Below are 11,162 nucleotides of genomic sequence, written 5' to 3' on the forward strand. Positions count from 1 at the left end.
ATCATATTTTGGCATTGGATGAAAAAATATTATTAGCATTGTTAATTATCCCCAAATTAGTTAATAAATTAATATGATTCTGAATCAAATCATAAGTAGGATTTTTCTGGAACTATACAAGCTAATCTTGCCATTTATATGAAGACCAAAGACCAAGAACAAGTCAAGATAATTTTGAACAAGAATAAGGACTTGGGCATATTGAACATCAACACTTGCTTTCTCTACATAGTAATTAAGATCGTTGTGCCATGCAGGAATATAAAAATAGACCAATGGAATAAGCTATGAAGATCAGAAACAGACTGACTTTTATGTATATTTGGTATATGTAGGAGATTATGTTACAACGCAGTAAGATAAGGAATTAAGCCATAAAAATATTCTGAATAGATAGTTATCCACATGGGAAGTAGGTAAAATTGGATCTTTACCTTATATAATACGCAGAGATTATTCCCAATAAGAGTAAAGAGAGCAAGGAAGGAATTGTTAAATAAGACACAATAGGGGCGCCTGGGTGGCTTGGTCGGTTAGGCGTCCAACTTCGGCTCAGGTCATGATCTCATGGTCCGTGAGTTCGAGCCCCGCGTTGGGCTCTGTGCTGACAGCTCGGAGCCCGGAGCCTGTTTCGGATTCTGTGTCTCCCTCTCTCTCTGCCCCTCCCCTGTTCATGCTCTGTCTCTCTCTGTCTCAAAAATAAATAAACCTTAAAAAAAAATTTAAAAAAAAAAGACACAATAAAGCACCAACTAAAAGGGAAAGGTTGATCTATTGTATTACATTTCATTTGAATACCTCTGTAAAACAAAAAAAACCTCATAAACAAGGTTAAAAGCCAAGGCACAACCAGTTAGTATTAGTTTCCAATATATAAGAACTACAAATCAATAAGAAATAGACAAATCGTTCATTTTAAAAATGGTCAAACACAGTAATTCAGAGAAGAGGAAATCCAAAAGCTCAATAATGAAATGAAAAGGCGAGTTGCTGATGGGGAATGTTTATTGATGTGGCAAGGGACAGTATACCCTGAGTGTCCAGTGTAGTGTTCAGGCACTTGGAGGTCAGAGACAAGCAATATCTGATGTTACGTGGTCACCTGACAAGCCTGGAGATCCTCATGTTCTTAAAAAGTGAGCAAACTCAGTGATAGTTCAGAGATTAAAAAGACTGATCACTGAAGGACTGGCAAGGTACAAAGAAACTAGAATTTTCATACATTGCTGGCAGAAGTGTAAATTATAACAGCCATTTTTTGCATCATTTTGTCAATATTTAGTTAACTTGAAAATGAAGATACTTTCTTTTTTTTAACGTTTACTTTTGAGAGAGAGCGAGTGCGCGCGCGTGCAAATGGGGGAGGGGCAGAAGGGGGGAGGGACAGAGGATCCAAAGTGGGCTCTGTGCTGACAGCAGAGAGCCCAATGCGGTGCTCAAACTCACAAATCCGGAGTCGAAGTCCAACACCCAACTGATTGAGCCACCCAGGCGCCCCAATAAAGATAGTTTCTGCTATTCTAGTCCTAGATAAATACCCTAAGAGAAACTCTAGCTCATGGACAGAGGGAGTTGTGTATAAGAAAGTTCAGAACAGCACTATTTATAACAGAATAAAAGAAAACAACTAGATTTTCATCAACTGGAGAATGAATATTTTACATTATATCTCTACAATGGAAAACTTAGCAGTAGTTTCAATGAATGAAGTCAAACAAAATGTAATGAATCCCAAAACCATACACGCAGTTGAGTGAAAAAAACAAGCTGCAAAAATGATCTGTACAGTCTGACTTTTAATGATCTTTGAAGATTTGGAAAGCTAATCTATATAATTTTTAAAGATGCATTAAGTTCTAAAAAATGACAATGTGAATGTAAAATGATCAGCGATGCATCATTGAAAGTGTTTTGTGACGAGCAGCAAGGGAGGGAAATGAGATTAGGGAACTTTTTAGAGGAACATCCGTTTTGTCTATAAATTTAATTTGAAAACATCTAAAGCAAATAGGGCATAATTGTAAAATTTCATAAGGCTGAGTGATGTGTGCACAGATGTTTATCATGTTTTGTATTCTTGCTGAATGTCTGAAATATTTCACAATAAAATAAGTGTGATGTATAGAGTTAACAGTACAGCAAGTATTAGTTAATGATAATATTTATTACATGAATAACAAATGTTATTAAATGGTGAGAACAAATAAAAGAAACTGTTCAGCAGGTCAGGATCGAAAAAAAATAAATAAAAATGAAAAAACCACCTTCCGGATCTTCTTACAGACCCTAACCCAGTCACATGCATTAAATAATGCCAAACAAAGACACCACGGCTGTAGAGACACAATGCACATACATACACACAACGTTGTTTCTATTAAGACAAGCACACACTGAAAGATACATTGTCAAATCATACAGCCCAGGTTACACGACGTGTTTGGATGTGTGCTCTGTTTGGAAAATCTTCCTTTGTGTGAACAATACTACGAAGCATTGCGGGCTGTTCTGGTAAGGAAATAACTTTGATAGAACTCTCAGACTCCTGTCTGTCCTTAATTTCTCTGCTGGATGTACGGAGGATGGTCAGGCAGGCAAAGCTCTTGATGGATTGTTTGTACTGTAGGAGAGAGAGGACTCCTGGGGAAAAGAGAAGCCAGGGAAGGGTGATGAGGGGTCAATGGAGAGTTACAGAAATACTTCCCTCTATGTCAGCAGAGATACTCCAACCCAAAGCCCTGTGGGTCCCTTTGAACTGCCCCAGGCCACTGGAGAGGAGGATGCTTTAGTGGAAGAGACCAGAAGTGTATCCACAATAGCTTAAATGCTGTTCATGTCATTTTGAAAGAAGACATGCTTCTGGGTTGTGAGTGCAATTCCAAATGAAATTTTCAAGACTTTTTAAGAAAATGAGGGTCTCCAGGGTTGTCAGGTGACCACGTAACATCAGATATTGCTTGTCTCTGACCTCCAAGTGCCTCAACACTACACGGGACACCCAGGGTATACTGTCCCTTGCCACATCAATAAACATTCCCCATCAGCAACTCTCCTTAGTCATGACTTGGATGGTTATCTCTGTCCTGAAGTGGGGATGGTGTGAAAGACAGTAGAAAGGGCAGAAATGAGAGCTGCCCTTGAGGCAAGCTTATTGAATATTTCACACAGCCCTCATCTCCACCTCTGCCCTTGAAGGAACTGCCCTCAGAGAGTGAGTCACCTGAACTTTAGCCCTTTAAAATGTAAGGATTGGCACTTTTCCCCATCTCGCTTTCCCATCCTTTTACTCTCCTCTAACGGGGATAGACTGGTTCTAATCACCTATCAGGAGCCCTGAAAACACTCACCAGAGGCCACAAAGAGGGAGACATTTAAGTAGGCAGTGAAAATGATCCAGGTGATCTTGTAACTGGAGTAGTACACGGATTTACCTTGACTTAGCTTTTGGTGATACATTAGGAGTGCACAGAGCAGAAGGAGACCTAATGTCCAGACAAAAGAAGGCAGGGGAGTGGGGGGGGAAATCCCTTCTAAGGAACTTTGGCTCTTCTACTCAAGTCTTAACCCAAGATATGCCTGACTTCCAAACCTCCTACATACAACTGCACTATGTTCAAAAATTGGGGCCCTGGGTAGCTTGGTCGGTTAAGTGTCTGACTTCAGCTCAGGTCATGATCTCATGGTTCGTGAGTTCAAGCCTCACCTTGCACTCTGTGCTGACAGTTCAGAGCCTGGAGCCTGCTTTGGATTGTGTCTCCCTCTCTCTTTGCCCCTCCCCAATTTGTGCTCTCTCTCTCTCTCTCAAAAATAAACATTAAAAAAAAAAAAACCCAACCTTGCTAAGTGGTACATTCAATTCAGAAGCTGCATATCTGAGCCAAAGAATTAGGATGGTTGCAGCCTAGATCCTTAAACCAAATTTATCTCCAAGCCTGTGTTAGGGGAGCCAAGAGGTTACCTGTAAAGAAACTGAGGAAGACAGCGATGAAGAGGGTATGTTTAGTTTGAGGAATCAGGTAGGTGGATTCCAAACCCAGGAACAAGTTATGGATGAAGGAAAGGATGAGAACCAAAACCATCATGGTCCTGACCACTTCCAGGCCATCTGTTGGAAAGCAGACGCTATGTTGAAAGAGGGACAGATATTTTTTCTAGGCTCATTTCCACCTGGAAATTTCCACAATTCTCTAGGTAAAAATCAGAATGAGGTAAAAATATTTCTTTAAATAATAAAGAGGAACAAGGGGAAAGAATAAAGAGGTAGGGGGCCTTAAGCTGAGTGGGAAAGAGAACCAGAAGAAACTGTTCTCTTAGTGTTTCTGTAAGTTTCTTTCTCTTCTATTCTTTTCACAGAACAGATTTCTTGTTAAATATAATTCATCCTGCCCTCCTCCAGTGGCAAAACAAGCTATTTTCCTTGTTGCCAGTTACCTTTCTTTTATTCCCTCATGTTCTAGATGTGCTGACCACCCTGCTGCTACTGCCAATGTCTCTCAAATGTCCAGCAGTGAAGTCTGTGAGCTTCTAAACTTTTCTCCAAAATATTCAAAATGGCGAGATTTTAGAGTCAGCCTTGACTCTTGATTATGGAGCTGGGTGCAATGCAGCCAGCAGAAGTTGCCCCAGAGAATAATAATGAGTAAGCCGGTGAGATAAATGGAAGTCAAGGAAAGATGAACCCTCCCTCTCCACCCGTCTCTTTCCATAGTGCTGTTCTGACCTTCTGGCCAAAGAGTAGTGCAACATATCCAGGGACTGTGGCTTACTGTATTTTTCTTTGTTTCCAATGTCAGTTCAACCCATTCTTCCATGATGATTCCTATGGCCAAGAAGACTAAGGCCCAGGAGGAGAAGACCATGTTGGTGGCCTGGATACCTCTGGGTGATATGTTCCCCATTGTGAATGGGGATTTCAAGCCGAGACCACCACCAATATCTCAGATGGCTCTTCTCTGATTTGATTATTTCTTCACAAGAGGAAGAGCAAAATCTAAACTTTTAGTGATTGCTGAGGTATTGGCAGGGGCAGAGCTGATAAAGCCTGTGGACCAAAGAAGATAAATCCCACCCCCCACTACTCCTATATGTGGCCTGCCCTGCTGTCAGGGCTGCTAACTGCCATGGAATCATCTATTGACTTGACCCTTGACCCTGATGGCTGGTGCAGTAGGAGGACCATGGCTGACTACAGGTCATGAGAGAGCTACCCAATATAGAGGGAGATAAAATATCACATGTTAGAGAGAGCTGCCAGCTTTAGTGATGATTAGAGGCCTTGAAAGAGGTTAGGCATGCCTGACTAAATAGGTCCAATTTTAGAGCTAGGATTATATGTTCCAGGATTACTTGACATTAGGTAGGGATCAGTGAAGAGAAAAAGGCATTCAAGATCGTTGACAGGAATAGTCAGCCAGCTAGTACCACAAAAGGGAATGACCATTCAGAATATAGGATGTTTTAGAGAAACTTGTGTCCTCATTTGGAACGCTTAAAGAAGTTTAGTTAGGTAGGCATCTGGGAAGTAGACCAGCACCTTGAAACCACAAAAGCTGGCTTGATACACCAAAGCATTGCACTCCAATATCATTTATAAGGCCAGACCATTATTTCTTGACAACTGTCTTTGTAACTTGTCAGAGAAAACGTTCATGGATCCTTGAGTAGGCCACTATGGTATTCAGTAAGCTCAGTCAGAGGACTTGTATTAAAATCCTCCCCCTACCCCGAAAAAAAGCCTTTTACTGAACTAAGATAAAAGTCATATCTAATGGCCTCTCTCTGCCTATTTCTTTGACCTTTCCATGGGCCAACTGGATTTCTTTCATTGCTTCAAACATGCTGTGCTTTCTTTCTTCCAGACCTCTGTACATATCTTGGTATATTTTATTTTAAATTTTTTTGTAAAAAACAATGCTCAATATATTTAATCTCACAAGGGAGACTCCGTGGTTAAGAAAATGGACTCACGATCCTGGCTTTACATCCTGGCTCTACCAGTGAGCAGTTTTGTGATCTTACAGATAAGAATGCTTCCTACTACACAAGAATTTTGTAAAAAGATTGCATGAGTTTAGGAATGTAAAGCACTTAAAAAGCGTTCTTGGCACATAACAAATGACATGTAGGCAATTACCATAGTATTAATTTGGACTCCTTGGAAAAGCACCTCTGAGGCAGAGAATTGTGTGTGGAGAGTTTATTGGGGAGTACTTAGCCAAGAGTCACATCTGCCAGTGTTTAAGGAAGCAGATTTGAGGAGAGGTTGAGCTGAGATGCAGTTGCAAGAAAAGAAATGTTAGCCAACACCACATTTGGACCTGGTGTGGCTTTTGGAGTCATCCTGAGTGCAGCAAGAGAGCTCAGTTTGCCCTGGAATGCAGGCTGTTCCTGGGCTGGTAACTCCCTTCTGCGTCCAGGGCAATTCCTTTATCTCTCAGGAACTGTGAGCCTGGGTAGCACCTCGGGTAGTCTTGAAAATGAGCTCCCCCCTTCCCCTTTCCTTTCTTTATCAGGGCCAGTTTGCTGTTAGGGCTGCCAACTGCCATAGAATCACCTATTTGTTTGACCCTTGACCCTTGGGGACTAGTGTAGTGGAAGGACCAAGAGGGTCATAGCATAAGGGCACACTATGGCAACTTACATTATTATGCTCTTACGTATTGATGCTTTTATTTCTATGCAATAGATCCTTAAGAGTAGGATTCCTGGGCTGAAAGACTTAAGCCTCCTTTAAACTTATAGATGATGGAACTAAGGATACAAAGATGTAGCCAGATTAGAGAAACTGGTAGGATGTGAGGGATTTGCGAGAGACGGGTCAAGGAGGAAATCATGTTTTCAGCTAAGGAGAACAGTAGTCAACAATGCCATTAAGTAAGATATAAAATATGGCTGGAAACACAAGCCTGTTGAAGAAGCTAGTAAATACTGGTTTGGGTTCAGTTTAATGTGTCTACAGGGCACACGATAGACAGAATTTTGTTCTGGAACTTGACAACAGATTAAGGGTCATCAATCAGTCTAGGGATGGCAGTTGAAACATGTGTGCATATCCTTATGTAGGGATGTAACAAGAGACAGAGAAGGAAATTCTGGAGAACGTCAATATTTGTGATAAAGAGCAAAGGAGGACCAGTCAGAGAGAAGGTAGAGAAATACAAGTGTTGCTGAGGAAGTAAAAAGAGGCTGGAGTTTTGAGGAGAGATTGGGCAATGATAGCTAATGCTGTAAGGAAATCATATTTTGTAGGAGCTGAACAAATATCACTTTATGGACAATCAGAATGTGGTTTGGGTCACAGCATTTTCTGTAAAATGAGGGCGGGAGTGGAGGCAGAAGAGAGACAGGCAGTTTTTGTTGTTGTTTTGTTTTTAACAGGAAACTAGATGAAATAAATAGCAAAAAAGGGAAAAAGAAAAGTAGAATTGTAGTTTCAAGAGGGAAATGTGCAATATTGGAAAAAATAGAGAATAACATAATGATTCCCAGGTACCCTTCATCCAATTTCGATGGCCCTCCCCTGAATTATTCTGAAACAATCGCAGACAATTTCATCTTGAAATATTTGTTTGTGTCACAAAAAGATAAGGATTGATTTTTTTCCTTTAGATTTCCTTCCTCCCTCTCCCTCCCCACCTTAATCTGGTTTATTAGGAGGTTATCATTTTTGTTTATCATTTCAACAGGTCCTTGTGTATTTATCCATTTGAAAACATTATTTTTATTTTTTAAAAGGTAATGTCATTTTTTAATTTTATTTATTTTACAGGTTGTAGCTTTTTATTTATTTATTTTTAATTTATTTAAAGTCAAGTTAGTTCACATAAAGTGTAGGATTGGTTTCAGGAGTAGAGCCCAGTAATTCATCACTTGCATAGAACACCCACTGTTCAACCCAACAAGTGCCCTCCTTAATGCCCATCACCCACAAAGCCCATCCCCTCCCAAAACCCCTCCAGCAACCCTCAGTGTGTTCTCTGTATTTGAGACTCTTATGGTTTGCCTCCATCTCCATTTTCATCTTGTTTTTCCTTCCCTTCCCCTGTGTTCATCTGTTGTGTTTCTTAAATTCCACGTATAAGTGAAATCGTAGGATATTTGTCTTTTATTTTCATTTTTTAGAGTTTATTTATTTATTTTGAGAGAGAGCGTGCAAACAGGGTACAGACCAAGAGAGAGGGAGAGAAAGAATCCCAAGTAGGCTCCACGATGCCAGAGCAGAGCCCAATGCAGGGCTCAAACCCACAAACTGTGAGATCATGCATGACCTAAGCCAAAAATAAGACCCAGACACTTAACTGACTGAGCCACCCAGGTATCCCGAAAACATTATTTTTAATATATTCACTACTTTAGGCTGTTACCTTATTCCCCCCCCTTTTTTTTTTGCTTTTATCCCCTTGAATTTCTTAAGATAGCTTAAAATTCTTTTTTAATATGCCAGGATTTAAGGTTATTTTTTTTTTCTCTGCACTGCTTTCTATGTCTTAGGAATTTTTTCTACATTTTTTAAAATAGGCGTTTTAAGAGTATTTTAGAGTCACATCAAAATTGAGCACAGACAATTCTCTGCCCCCACACATGCACAGCCTCATCCATTATCAACATCCCCCACCAGAGTGGTACATTTGTTAACAATTAATAAACCCTCATTGATACAACGTTTTAACCCCCAGTCTATAGTTTACATTAGGGTTCACTGTTGGTTATGTTTGACATTTTCATATGACTTCTTCTCCATCAGACCTCTTCTCAAGATTGCTTGCTCAGAAGGAGATTCTTCCCTTCTAATGGGGAGCGCTAACATCTATCATCCATGTTCCTCCAAGAGGATTGATTGCTAATGAAGAAACCCAGCATCACAAGGCAATATGCTTCACCATTGGTGTAATAAGTTGCAACAGGGGTATTACATCCTGTGATATTGGTAAGTATTACCAAATTTAAAGCACTCATATGAAAGTGTATCCATTGATCGACCCCAGGTCCACTGGAATCTATGGAGCATACTCTAGACCTGAAACCAGGCTTCTCAGAATTGGTGAGGAGAAAAGAGGAAGCAAAGATTTGCAAAATTGAGTATATAATCCACTTCATGTGACAGAGACCTAGTTTCAGAATTTTGCCTCATTTGATATGGTCTTTCCTTTGGCCTATGTAGAGCCCTTTCAGTTTCTGCTCCGCGGGATCTAAGTACTCAAACCTGAGTGTTAAGGCTTTTTTTTCACCATCTTTGTAATAAATTTCACTTTCTACTAGACTGCTATATTGTTATTTCCTTCTGACAAGACCACAGTAGGATTCTGCTCCTGCATTTGTGGACTATGTGGTAAGGAGGTGCCCTTCATGACCTCCAGAAGTATTCACTAGATTGTTCCAGTAAAGAGCCTTAGTTTCACCAGAGAGCCTTAGTTGTATTTATGTCAAAGGGAAAGCCTATAGTTGGGTAAAAGAATACATTTGAAATACACATCTCTGACATAGGGCTAGTATCCAGAATATATAGGAACTGCTATAAATAAATAAGAGAAAGAAAAATTTTCTAGTAGAAAAATGTGCAAAACACATGAACCAGACACATCACAAGAGAATATCCAAATGGTAAATAAAAACATATTGTAAAGGTTCTCTGCCTCATTTGTCATCAAGAAATTGAAGAAAGTACAGAAATGTTGAGCAGTGTCATAGGAAACAGTCTCAAAATGAAGAATTATGGAACAAAGATGATTTATTACTACCTGTAATACTTAAGCAATTTCCAAATGCTCAGAGCAGTTTTAGGGCCTTTGAGAGTAGAATATCCTCTAAGATATAGCTATGAATAGTTATGAAGAATGTAAAACATTTCCATGCATATCCAAGAGGAATCTCTTTAACAATCTGTGTGAATCGATGTAAAGGGTGCTATCAAGCAGGAAAAAAAAAAACAACCCTGCACTCTAGTCCCCATTCTGCCACTAACTGGCCTTTTGGTTAGTGGGCAAGAGATTTCCTTCTTTTGAACTTTAAGTTTAAATGAGGTGATTTTCTTTAATCTTGCTCACTGTCTCAAGCAGTAACTTTAATATGTGGGGTATTAAACCTCTGTGTGGGTATTAAATCTCTGTAGAAAAGAGAAATGAGATGTCTTTGTTTTCATTCAGTGTTTGGGATTTGCATAGCTGAAATCCGACCAAAGAGTAGGTCAAGTACCTTCTTTCTCGCTATGACCGGACAATGTCTTTGTGGTTTTGGTATTGGAAAAGGAATCTAATTATTCATTCAATCATTCACTTTCATGTTGCATTTTTTTTTAATTTTTAATTTTAGAGAGAGAGCGTGCAAGTGGGAGAGAGGGGTAAAGGAGGAGAGGGAGAATCTTAAGCAATCTCCACGCTCAGCACAGAGCCTCCTACAGGGCTCCATCCCACAACCTGAGCCAAAATCATGGCCTGATCATGACCTGAACCGAAATCAAGAGTTGGATGCTCAACCGACTGAGCCACCCAGGCACCCCAAGTCTCATTTTTTGATAGGAACAAACCTTTCAACACATATTATACATAACAATAAATGTCTCCTTTCTGTACTTCTGCTTCACCCTATCCATACTTCTGGAATTATTTGTTACAAAATGTTAAAATATTTTGTAGGCATGTGTATTTTCATAGACCATATGCTCTTAGAAGGCATATTTTTTGGTTTATAATCGTATCCTCAGTGTCTGAAATAGTGCCTGTCTCCCGTTATACAACATTTGTTGGAGAGATGAATTTCCACCGCCCTGACATTGACCACACACCCTAGCATCCACCTTTCCCCACCCCAAAATGCACTAGGAGGGGACATGTGAATAAGGGAAGCAGTACCTCAAGGATCTGACCTATGGTGTTAGAAAAGTGTTGGAAAAGGAGGGCTTAGCAATTTATGTTCCTCATCTCTACCCCCAGATATAGGATTTCTATGTATATAGTCACCAGAGTATTTCATGTTTTACCTGTGAGATGTTTTCTCCCCTCAGTTATTAGTACATATGCTTTCTTTATTTCATCCATTTTGTCTTCTGTCCTCCATTCCAATCCCTGTACTGTGATTTTTTTTTGCCCCATCATTTGGTTCTCTTGAGGGTTAAAAAACTCCAGGCTTTCTTTCCCAGGTTGTTGCTGCAGAGGAAATGTAGAAGA

The 11,162-nt window shown here is 39.9% G+C and overlaps 1 protein-coding gene and 1 long non-coding RNA gene across 2 annotated transcripts; one reads left to right on the plus strand and one right to left on the minus strand.

Moving 5' to 3' along the window:
- Positions 1 to 2,145: 2,145 nt before the first annotated feature.
- Positions 2,146 to 5,863, minus strand: TMEM225 (transmembrane protein 225). The gene is made up of 4 exons (XM_015074060.3): positions 4,721 to 5,863; positions 3,959 to 4,105; positions 3,348 to 3,482; positions 2,146 to 2,640 (listed from the first exon to the last, which is right to left on the minus strand). Exons 1-4 carry the CDS (start codon positions 4,896 to 4,898, stop codon positions 2,414 to 2,416), a joined length of 687 nt encoding a protein of 228 aa, XP_014929546.1. The 5' UTR covers positions 4,899 to 5,863; the 3' UTR covers positions 2,146 to 2,413.
- LOC128311909 (uncharacterized) lies at positions 5,158 to 9,584 on the plus strand. Its single transcript, XR_008290591.1, has 3 exons — positions 5,158 to 5,506; positions 5,937 to 5,996; positions 8,744 to 9,584. It is a non-coding gene; the product is annotated as an uncharacterized LOC128311909 (long non-coding RNA).
- Positions 9,585 to 11,162: the final 1,578 nt, after the last annotated feature.

The sequence above is a fragment of the Acinonyx jubatus genome, chromosome D1, assembly GCF_027475565.1.
Source record: "Acinonyx jubatus isolate Ajub_Pintada_27869175 chromosome D1, VMU_Ajub_asm_v1.0, whole genome shotgun sequence".
NCBI lineage: Eukaryota > Metazoa > Chordata > Mammalia > Carnivora > Felidae > Acinonyx > Acinonyx jubatus.

Coding starts and splice junctions, on each gene's coding strand:
- TMEM225 (XM_015074060.3), bottom strand. CDS start 4,898: ATGGGGAACATATCACCCAGAGGTATCCAGGCCACCAACATGGTCTTC. Junction 3,483..3,958: donor CTTCCTCAGTTTCTTTACAG/GTAACCTCTTGG, acceptor TCTGGACATTAG/GTCTCCTTCTGCTCTGTGCA. Junction 2,641..3,347: donor CTCCCTCTTTGTGGCCTCTG/GTGAGTGTTTTC, acceptor TCTTTTCCCCAG/GAGTCCTCTCTCTCCTACAG.